At 35.4% G+C, this 12,297-nt stretch overlaps 1 protein-coding gene across 1 annotated transcript; it reads left to right on the top strand.

Moving 5' to 3' along the window:
• The first annotated feature begins 2,855 nt into the window (after positions 1–2,855).
• Positions 2,856–10,580, top strand: LOC120636943 (cuticle protein-like). Its single transcript, XM_039908522.1, has 4 exons — positions 2,856–2,867; positions 3,244–3,897; positions 9,412–9,477; positions 10,113–10,580. Exons 1-4 carry the CDS (start codon positions 2,856–2,858, stop codon positions 10,578–10,580), a joined length of 1,200 nt encoding a protein of 399 aa, XP_039764456.1.
• Positions 10,581–12,297: the final 1,717 nt, after the last annotated feature.

The raw sequence follows: 12,297 nt of genomic DNA, 5'->3' as shown, positions 1-12,297 counted from the left end.
CATCGTTTGATGAATGAAACATCATACGAGTGCGTTTATTATTTATTTATCGCACAAGACACATACCTGTGCTAATTATTAAAGAGCGCAAAATACTTATTAAAACATGATATTATCTCCACAAAGCGAAATCTCGCGCACAAGTTTGTGCAACAAGAACTAAATATTAAAAAACGATAATAATATGAATTATTAAAGAGTATTCTTTGTTTTTTCACAAAAGACAAAATCTATTTATAGATTTCTTCCTTTGGGAAAGAAAAAAGTTAAAACGACAAACGACATTTAGATGTAGATCTAATAAATCGTTTGAAGTGGAAAACTTTTAAGAAGATATGCTCAAGAGTAACATTATTCTTTTGCTTTGAAGTCAGTGTTAGCGTGAATTTAGTTCATTAGTAATTTAAATAAATCGTTAAAAGGTTAATTTACTAGCCACATTTAGCAGCACTCAGCATCACTATAACGTGATGGTTATATTTAATTTAATTTCGGAAACAATAACCCGTATACGATGACTGTCTGTCTGCCCATCCTAGTCTTACTACGAAAGTTTTAACTGAAATATATAGAATAACAATTTCAATTATCTCTTTATCATATCAATACATTACTGGCCCGCTACATGGCATGGATCTCCTCCCACAATAAGAAAGAGGCAGTGGCGTGCATAGGTGGTATAATGCACAGGATATGCAAATGGTATAAAATGGAGAAAATCTCCAGTAAGAGTTATAAATACTTAAAGGTAGAATTTTAATAACACTTACACTGCCTATCCATAAGTTTGAATAAAGATATTTTTGACTTTGACTTTACATTTTTTATAAACCCCAATTCTAGATAAAGGTATCTTACAGATAGTTTCCATCAATTCTTTGTATAACATAGACTGGATAATATTTTCATCACGCAGTGCCCTGTTAGATGTTGATATAATCAGTAAGGGTAAGAACTTTTGCCCATAAGTGGCACTGAGAATTACACGGTAGTGAGATGATGGCGATAACCACATTCGTAAACTTAAAACTAAAGCTACGAGGGTTCCAAACGCGTCCTGGTCTAAGAAGAAGCCCACAACAAACTTAGCCGGGTGATTTTTTTTTTGTTATCACCATCTCACAATGTCATTTAAAATTATTAGAAGAACAACCTGGTTAGAGCAATAATTCACACCCAAGCTTTTTATCGATTACGTAGTCCTTTCTTTATACTATAATAGGACTTTTCTATAAGCTTGCGTTTAATACAAACTTTGAACTTTCTAAGAGACATCTCCAAGATGTCACTTGCTAGTTATTGTAGAATTGCATGCAATTTCCTTTAAACGAATTATGAATGTTATGTAAAATCGATACTAGATAGTAATATAGGTAGTAGTGACAATGTATGTATAGTCAATACTAGAACATATTCTTCCGCGCAGCTTTAAGTTTGTTAAGCGAGAAAATGGTAACACATCATAAGTAAGGAATTATAGATAAAGTACTATGGACACATTGAAATAACCTACGTGTAGAACTTCGTTTTACATAGTAATATCAGAAACCTATCTTTACAAATTAATATAAATTAAAGTGTCTGTTAAATAAAGTATCAGCTTTTGACTAAATACGTATGAAAGTTATTACTTCATGGACAAAAACCTAGACGAAATTGTTTTTGTCTGCCTTTCTTTTGGTTCCGGCTAATCTCTAAAATAGCTGGACTGATTTTGACAGGACTTCAGTATCAAGTAAAGGGTAACAAAAGCTTTTTTAAAATCTATCCCTAAAAGAGAATATTAGAGTTCGTTGAGAGCTGTGTGAGAGTCCCACGTTTTTCAAATAAAAGAGCATTTACATAATACACTGTAGGTTCAATTTAAGATATTGGTATCTCTGGAAGAGCTTCTTTTTTAAATCTACAGCTAAATTGAAAAATTGTATGAGAGTCTTATGTTTACTCGTATAAATGACCCGCAGGTACAAATTTAATAATTTCATAAGTTTTGTGTTAAAAAATCAAATCTTGAAACTCAAATGCCTCCCTGCGTGACACAAACTCAAGTAGGTGGTGGGACTTGTTCCTTTTATACTGAAAAGATTTGAATTTGGAATTTAACTTGCTCGAGAAGAAATCTACGTTCCAAATTTCAAGGTTTAGGCTTAATAACAAACTTTTCAAAGTCACGCTTTTATCCCCCTGCAGGGTTAGCACAGGAAGGAGACAAAATTTATATCCCCTGATTATATACCCTGACGAGGGATATAATTAACGTGTCCACCTGCTAAAGCACGGGAACATGGAATAGGAGAAGTTTACCCCCGATCATTATTACACATATGGTATTTGGATATTATTTCCACTCGTGCACCAATGCTCTTAGAGCTGTGAGAGAACATAAATTTATATCCTTTACCTGGGGAGATAATTGTCCCCTGCCCATGCTAGGCTTGCTGGTATAACTACTTAAATTTTTTATGATAACTTTTAGCACAAGTTCTAAGTTTTGTAACATTTACCAATACTGAAGGCTGATTTCATGTCTCATATATATGCTACTTAGTAGTTTCATAACCCTGCAATTCCCATTTTACCATCGCAGACCTCTTTTTGATAAATCTTTTCACATTAATAGGAAGGAAGCTTTTGAATTTCATATTTTTTCTTTGATTTTGCATCAATGAAGTATTAACATCCACGCCCTTGTATTTTCGATAAACTTAACTTTTAATGACTATTTAAAGTAATTATTACTTTTCTAAAGACTAACCAGTGCCTATTTAGAAACAGGTCTTAAATAAGAATCGTATAAAAGCGTCCAGTGATGTGTAAACTGTATCATTTGACAAGATACACTTGCAATAGCAACAATGGTCGCTAAGGTAAATAACTTTATTTTTATAAATTTTCTGTATTGTGCTGACTTGCCAACCTGCATTTGAATTAGTGTGGAGGGTTTTAGGTTTTAGCGTTATTTTATAGAACGGAAAGTAATGAAATATCAAAGCAACTGAATTTATTTTTCGAATCAATATTTGATAGTAAACTGACGAACGATTCAGAACTAATTGATTTAAAGCAATGGTTTGCTGGTAATAATATAAAAAACTTAATTTCCACCGACCATAGACACTCCACAACCATAGAGTTCCAGTCCTGTCTTTTATAACAGCTATGCTCGGTAGACGGACGTTATTAGACTACATGTAGCATGCTGCGGTGTCCAGTAAAATTGTACTTATTATTTCTTTGTTTCAGTTCGTTGTAGTTCTCGCCTTGGTGGCTGTGGCTCACAGCTCAGTCCTGGTAAAAGTAGACGGCGACTCGTCCAGCTTCTCCTACGACGTAGCCGACCCCAACACTGGCGACTACAAGAGCCAATCCGAAACCCGCGTCGGAGGAAACGTGGTTGGACAGTACTCCTTGGTCGACCCCGATGGCACTCAGAGGATTGTAGACTACACTGCTGATGATGTCAACGGATTCAACGCTGTTGTACGCAAGGAACCTTTGGTAGCTGCTAAGACTGTGGTTGCCGCGACTCCTGTGGTTGCCGCTACTCCCGTTGTTGCTTCCGCACCCGCGGTTGTTGCCGCCCGCACCGTATCTTCTGCTGTGGTTGCCTCCCCCACCGTGTACGCCTCATCTTCTCCAGTAGTCACTGGTTCATACGTTACACCCTCAGTGTACAGTGCGTACCCATCAGTGTACAACACCGTGCCTTCAGTATACAGATCAGTGCCTTCCGTGTACAGTTCCGTACCCTCCGTCTACAGCTCCGTACCCTCTGTCTACAGCTCCGTACCTTCTGCCTACAGTTCCCTCTCAGGTTACGCGTCCCCTTACTACTCAACCTACGGATGGTCCAACCCTCTGGGTTACTCAGCTTACGGCTACCCTTCCAACTACTGGGTTAAGTAAAGTGTTCACTTATTCCTACAACCAACTGTAGATAATGGTGTGTAAATATCCGTTTATGTGTATTATTGTCTTCTTATAAATAAAACAGAATATTAATATAAACTTTTGTTTATTTATAAAATAATTCATTTGCACCCACATAGTGGTACATTATTCACCAAAAACATTGAATTATGATGCGTTTTTAATTTAAACTATTAAATATCACTGTGAAGGAAAACATAGTGAGGAAACCTGCATTAGTGCCCATTTTCACAAAAGAACAAGGCAATGCCTTAATAAGTAACGCCTGATCTTAGGAGATTCCTAGGCTTAAATCAACCGTTCACCAATAGTTATCACCTAAGGGTTGGTGAAACGTTTTTTTTTTCTACAGATATCGCCTGAATCATTAGGCAATCAATTTAGGAGATGCCTTGGTTTAGTGAAAAATGACAAAGTTGTTCTTATTATCAGCTAATCCGGTTGTGATGGTTGACGCATGAGTTTTAGAACCGTTTGTTAATAAATTAATGACAGCTCATGTATAAACTATGAGTGAGTTTTAGAAACACAGACAGTGTGTTTTCAACTATCCCGTTACAATTCATACTACATACATAATTAGAAGATCTTCTTCATAAAGTTTAGAAAAGCCAACGAATTCGGTTAAGATTTGACAGAGGCAGGCTAATTTTTTTGATATCATTAACAACATAAGCCCTGCAAATTGATCACACCTATTAACAGTCGTTTAGAGACCATAAAAATTATATTCCTTCAATACCATTTATCCCTATACTAAAATTTTACCAAGCTTTAAGGTATGCGGACCAAGATAAAGGCGGTCTAATCTCATAGGTCTCATTTCTATTCGGCACCGTACAGGAACGTACTCAATAGGGCGGTGACTACTACAGCCCATGCCAATTAAGAATACAATAGCAGAAGTGTAGAAATAAAAGTTTCTAAAATTGCCCCTGCCAGGGTCCGTGAACTTATAATAAGACTATACAGAGTTCACCACTGCACCAGCAGTGGCGTGCATACATGCGCAAAAGCACTGCATACCCTAATATTTTTGTATAACTCACAAGTGCGAAGGATTTCTCCATTTTATGGCGCCTTCCTTCTTTATGCATACCCTGGTCAAAAACCCTTAGCACGCCACTGTGCACCAGGGTGGTCGTCTAAAATTTATATTATACTTTATATATTTTTTTGGTTATATATTTTTTTGGGTATACAACGTGTAAATGAAAACCGAAATATTACTTCAGAGGCTTTAGAGGAACATTATTTACTGTCTCTGAGTCTTATATGTGAAACCGAAACGCGAATAGTTTTCAGTAGAACACTGCGATAGTTTTTACTTAATGAAATCAGATACAGCCTGTACATGTAAAATTAATATCAAGTGACTCCTGTCACTTTATTAGGTACGCGTCGCGTAGCGTAGGACTATGCACGTGTCGGTCTTTGTTTCTTTAATAGGGTTGTCACAAATAAACACTTAGAATTGTAGACATTGTTTGTATGGAAAAATAAATATGTTTCTTTTTTTAAATATTTTTACTTAGGCGCCCTTCAACAGTATTTCGTAATTCGATTAGAAAGAAAGAAATATTTTTTTTATTTTCCCACATAATTGTATACAAAATTATAACTAACAAAAATACGAACAGTCTACATTAAGCATGTAGACAAATAAGGTTCCGCCGAACTGCCGAACAGTTTGTATATCACGTATGTGTAACTCATTTCAACACATAGTAGCAGTGAATTTGAAACTGCCGCGAAAGGCGGCAGTTTTGTGACGTGGCATCGTCAAACGATTGAGGAGCTTCTCGACCGACCAGTGCAGCGATTTTCTATCCACCTCAACTTTTTGCGTGCACGTTGTTTAGCTAAGTAAACAGGCGTTGCGTTTTATTTTTCTAAATAAAACGCAACGCCTGTTTATGTTTTCTGATACATATTCTGATACATATAATATATGTACTATCAATATAACTCTTCTACGAGAGAAAAGAGCTGTGACCAGCTAGTGGGTTGTTTTGCGTTATGACAAAATCAAATTTATTAATTAGCTCGATTTTACTGATATACGATTAAAAAATCAACCCTTAACGTTTCCACTCAAATAGAGTGATAAAATAATTAAAACTATTATTACCACATCATATTTTTACCGAGGGAGAAGATTATAATCGATGAATGAATGAACGTACGAGTGCGTTAATTACATTATTTATCGCACATGACAAAAAATACAAGATTCATTACCTGTTACATTATTTACAGAGCAATAAACAGTTGTACAACCTGCTGATATTATCTCCACATAGCGACCTCTCCGGTACAAGTTACAACAAGTTGTTATGCTTACGATATAATAAATAATGACAAAACGATATTTAACTTTCTTCCAATCGATTTTGTTGTTTTTGTAACACAAGTATTTTGTTTAAACAGGGTAAAAATGTTAAATTATAAAGGTTGTTTTGGACATTTAAGAGTGGATGGTGTATGATATAGTAGGTATTTATGCGTTTTTGAGGATTACCATTTTAACACGCGTGCAATTGTTCATTACAAGCCTTGCGAAGTATCAAAATATGACAGTTCGAAAGTTGAAATTAATAATCAAGTAGAGTTGCATACAATCTTTTATCTTCTGCATAGACCAGAAAAGAAAAAAAATTAAAAGTTGAATTCATTTAAGAAAATTATGTACTTTTCAGGTTTTGTGAATGATGAATATTTGCATGGGGCAATAATTTATGTCAGGTAAAGTATTTTCATAATATCTGTGCTTGCGCTGTTCCAAAATGATAAAGATGGGTAAACATTAGGCATAGCCAGCAGTGGCGTGCATTGGGTTTCTTACCAGGGTATGCATACAGCAGGAAAATTTCGTAAAATGTAAAAAAAATCCTCCTCTTATACGGGCTATGTTTCAATTTTAGGGTATGCAGTGCTTTTGTGCGTGTATCAAGTGCACGCCACTGATAGCCAGCCAAGTCTTTAAGTCAAGTTCCGGTAAAAAAAACTTATTAAACAATATTTATCGGAAAAACAGATGGAATGTATGATAAACAGCGCAGTATACTGCCATTGCATGGCGCATGCAACACAATGCTTTGCTGACTCCATTTCCCAGGTTGTGCCACTCATAACATACGTGGTATCGTTAACATTGTTATAGTGTGGGCAGGGTTGCTGGTGGCCAGTAGACAGCCCCATTGAAGTAAACGTAGCTTGTGTTATGGGTACTAAGATGACTGATGAGAATGTTTTGAATAATAATAATAGAAAAGTCCTATTATAGTATAAAGGATTACGTAAACGATAAAAAAGCTTGGGTGTAAACAATTGCTCTAACCAGGTTGCTTCTTAAATATTTTCTAATGACAATGTGAGATGGTGATAACAAAAAGAACACCCGGCTAAGTTTGTTGTGGGCTTCTTCTTAGACCAGGGCGCGATTGGAACCCTCGTAGTTTTAAGTTTACGATTGTAGTTATCGCCATCACTACTCACTGCTATGTACACATTTGTATATAATAACGCATCAAAAGTGCCATCTATGTGCCTATTTGAATAAAGATATATTTGACTTTGATTTGACTTTGAATAGGTCATACACATAAAATCCTTATAATATACATATAAACACCCAGACACTGAAAAACATTCATGTTCATCACACAAACATTGCTCCTGTTGTGGGAATCGAACCCACGGCCTTGGTCTCAGAAAGCAGGGTCACTGCCCACTGCACCACTCGGCCGACAAAACTACCCTAAACTTGGGGAAAAAACTCTATTATCATATTCCATTAGTGAAACAAAATTTACCGTAATGATAATTAAGTATATTATAATGAATTAATGAATACACTTTTATTGTACACCAAAAAAAAACAGACATATATACATAGATCAAGAGAGTAATCTTATCGCTACATAGCGATTTTTTCCAGGCAACCAAAGACACAAAAGGTAAAATCATAGAAAAGACGTATGTGGTGCAATAAATGAGATAAATCTTAATATATATAATAATAATAATAATAATAATAATTGTCTTTATTGTGTCTCATTTACAATGGATTCTTATAATCTAAGGAACGGTAACAACTGTGTTAGTTAGAAACTGTGTTACAGCTATTAACGCCCACCTCCGGGTTTGCTTAAAAACAAAAAGACTAAAACAAAGAAAAATTAAAATATTACAACTAAAACAATACAATTTACAATTTTATAATGTACGTGTTCGTGTATGCGTATGTGTGCGACAGTGCGTTTGTGTATGTGTTTGTGTGTGTATGCGTGCGTGTGTTAGTGTGTGTGTATGCGTGCGTGTGTGTGTGTGTGTGTATGAGTGTTCGTGCGTGTATGTACGTGTGAGGGTTCCGTGGTTTTGAGTATGTTTTACAAGCAAGATCTGCAAAGTTAGTGCCTTTAATTTGAAGTGACGATAGTTTCCGTATCAGTATAGGACAGCGTCTTAAGCCACTTGGTAGTATAGTATTTACAATTTCTGTGATTCATCGGGTATATTTTTAAGAAGTGATTTATTTTGTTGTACAATATTGGACTAGCATAATAGAAATGCCTTCTCGCAAGTTTGGTTCTACAGGGTTTGATCTGGCAAACTTTGTCCGACCTTCTTTGATATAAATAAATTTGATATAAATCTCCTGTCACGATGTTTGTCCGCGATGGACTCCTAAACTACTTAACCGATTTTGAATTAAATTGGCACTCCGTGAGCAGTCTGGTCCGACTTAAGAGATAGGGTAGCTTAGATCTTTAATTATAGTCGCAATTTTATTTTATTGCAATTTTTTTGTCTATAATTAATTGACAGTCACATGTTATATATATATACTACTATACTCATTTAAGGCTTAGCGATACTGAATACTTTAAAAACAAAATCAAACGCAGACGAAGTCGCGGGCAACAACTAGTATGTATATATATCACATATAAATACAAATAAGATATAAACATTCAATAAATAACATTACCTATAGTTAATATAATCTACTAAAAATCATATACAAAATAAATATTTATATGTATTTATCACATAAATTTTTTTTAACAAGGATTTAGACGGTAGTCCACCAAGCTGGCCCAGTGCGGTTTGGTAGATGCGACACACTTTTGAGAATATTATGGAGAACTCACAGGCATGCAGGTTAAATTTTTTTTCTCCTATAATATAATCAAAATTGTACTTACGAGTTTACATGCGCAATCATATAATATATTATATAATTATATAAATAAAATATTATAATAATGTTCAAAGTAGAATAGCACATTTCCTTACTGAAATATTTTGGAAACCTATTTGATATCAAAATATGCCACTACCGCTAGTATTTAAATATATAACCTCGTCTAATCCAATCAAGTATATAATGAATGGCTAATAAAGTAATTACACATATTTTAGATATTAACAAGTGCTATTTAGAACAGGGCATCGGATGTGTGAATCGTATAAAAGCTCCTAGTCGAATTCATCGACACCATTCAACAGGACCCACTACCATTAGAAGCAATGGCAGCTAAGGTAAATATTGCGTGATATTAAGATTTAAAAAAATATATATATACTAACTTGGTTATTTAATGTATCCCAAAAAATCTATGAGGATATTTCATATTAAAAAAAAAAAAAAAAAAAAAGTACGATGTAAAACAAGAAAAAAATACAGAATATTAATAATAATTAATTTTATCTTTTTTATTTTTATTTTTTGTTGTTTCCGTTTCGTTATGTTTCAGTTAAATAATTGTAAATATTTTTTTTATTTATTGAATTGAGTATTAAATGTAAACCAGTCATAGCCTTGTGGAAAAGTGGTCATAGGCTAGAGGGTAAGGCTTCGGATTCCGTTGCGGAGGGACCGAGTTCGATCCGCCCTGTATATTTTTGCAGTTATACGCATATTTAATTTAAGCAATAATTTGCTTTAACATGCCTTCCAATAATGAATAGCTTAGAATGCACATAACTTGGACAAGTCAGATGGCCGAGGATCCAAATCACTATCACTATCTGTAGAAAAGGAAACCAATGAGGTGTGCGACGATAGTTGGTGTACCGCACTGGTTTCACTTCAAAACATACAAATCTACCACAATTTTAAAAACAGAGCATTGATATTGCTATCACATAATCTAATTGAATGTGTATTGTTTCAGTTTGTCGTAGTTCTCGCACTAGCAGCCGTGGCCCACAGCTCAGTGGTGCCAGTCGTGAAAGTAGACGACGAAGCCACAAGCTTCTCATACGGCGTCGCTGACCCCATCACCGGGGACTACAAGAGCCAGGTTGAATCCCGCGTCGGCGGTGTTGTACGAGGACAGTACTCCTTAGTCGACCCTGATGGCACCAAGCGTATTGTTGACTACACAGCTGATGACGTCAACGGATTCAACGCTGTTGTACGCAAAGAGCCCTTGGTCGCGAACGTTGTAGCTCCCGTTGTAGCGTCTCGTGCTATCGTGTCCCCAGTCTCATCCCCCGCTGTCTACTCCAGCTCATACGTAACTCCCTCAGTTTACAACACCGTGCCCTCAGTGTACAACGCCGCACCATCAGTGTACTCTGGAGTGTACCCCGGATACTCTACATACGGATACCCCACCGCGCGCCTTGGCTACTGGTGAACTAGAATTTATTACGATAAACTAGACCTGACGTCTCTGTTCCCACTACCTCTGCCTATTCTGTAACTTTTCTCACAGTTGCTAACCAGTGGCAACTGATAATCTCCATACAAATAAACTAGCGAATAATTTGTGCGTTTGCCACCTTACAGAAAATTTACAGAATACGGCAGCTAGTCTTAGTTTCTGGTAAAAATTATGACGAATATGTTTAGTTTTCATATTATATCTTTATCTCAATGAAAATATTGTGTACATAGTAACATTTATTATTTAAATTTGTACATATTGTAAAGTGAAATAAAATTTTATAATGTAAATAATTGATGTTAAATAAACCGATGAACGATAAATGTCTTATTTATATTATTGACTAACTTACAAAAAAAGTGGTTCTCAATTTAGTGCTGTTTTGTAAAATGTATGAATTTAAATCAATTTTTCTGCCGCTTACTTGTCGTTAAGATTTACATTTAATAACTATCAACAAATTTATTATTATATCTGTAGCAAAATTTGTAGATTGTTCAAAATAGACTTTGTTTAAAGAAGAATTTAAAAACATGCAACTGACAACGCCCTTTAAACGTATTTGCCGTCAGTTATAGTGTGACAAAACACTCTGGATCTATTCAGACGTTACTCCGCGTTAACATGATACCGAAGGTTATATTAGATCTACATTTACCTAAGTTTGAACAATATATTAAAACACATTTAACCAGCACGATTGATTGAAGAATTTTTGTGGCCTGCTTTAAAGCAGGCCACAAAAATTCTATAGATTGTTAAACTATAAAATTATGTTGGAAAATAGCAATCTGCTGAGTTTCTTGCCGGCTCTTCTCAGTGGAACCTTCCGAACCGGTAGTAGAGTCACTACAAAATGACTTGACGTTTCAAAATTGCTTATACTAGGCCCACTTGAAATAAATGAATTTTGTTTTTTTTTAATTTTTTTATTAATAAGTTTAAATGCGGTGCTTCCCATATGAAAATGTATTTTTAGTAGTCCAATGCTAATTTTCATGTTAATAGTTTCTCTAGACTATTTATACGTATCTAAATATTTATTAGTACCTATGTAGACATAAAAATAAAGTCCTCGATGGGTTTGAAGGTCAACGGCTTATCTATAACTACTCTGTACGTAAGTGATATAGATATTTGGAAGTTAATTATTCTGTCCGGACGCTCATTGGACGTATCCGCATTTTTATGCTTCTTGGGTGGTATGTTAAGATACTACACCGTGTTAGTATTATTATTGGTTATAAAATTGTCGTAGTCATAATAAATGTTTTTTTTTTATAATGTAGAAGAACTTAAGTTACCGACACAGCTCAATAAACTTTTGGTGAGGGCTCTGACTTTGAGTAGGAGGTCCCGGGTTTGATTCCTAGCAGGGGCAATTTGGGTCTGGTCTGGCGTGACGTTTTGGAGGTAGATAGTTACGAGCCTACCGACAAAAACATGCCGCTAAGCGATTTAGTTTTACGGTGCGTTGTCGCGTAGTAACCGATTAGGGGTACGACTATCATAATCCCTAACAGGTTAGCCCGCTACCATCTTAGACAGCATCATCACTGACCGCCAGTTGAGATAGCAGTAAAGGGCTAACTTGTAGTAGAATAAAAAAAAAATAACACGGGAAAGCTTTCTGGCGGTTTTTCTTCTGACGAGCTCTCAACAAGCTCTACTACTACCTTAAATTACT

Source organism: Pararge aegeria, chromosome 3 (assembly GCF_905163445.1).
Source record: "Pararge aegeria chromosome 3, ilParAegt1.1, whole genome shotgun sequence".
Lineage (NCBI taxonomy): Eukaryota > Metazoa > Arthropoda > Insecta > Lepidoptera > Nymphalidae > Pararge > Pararge aegeria.
This window is presented reverse-complemented; position numbering and strand designations above follow the sequence as displayed.

Bases quoted from the DNA above. Each gene is read 5' to 3' on its own strand.
- LOC120636943 (XM_039908522.1), top strand. The intron at 3,898-9,411 runs GTTAAGTAAAGT...ATCGTATAAAAG, and splicing joins GCTACCCTTCCAACTACTGG to CTCCTAGTCGAATTCATCGA. The intron at 9,478-10,112 runs GTAAATATTGCG...GTATTGTTTCAG, and splicing joins TAGAAGCAATGGCAGCTAAG to TTTGTCGTAGTTCTCGCACT.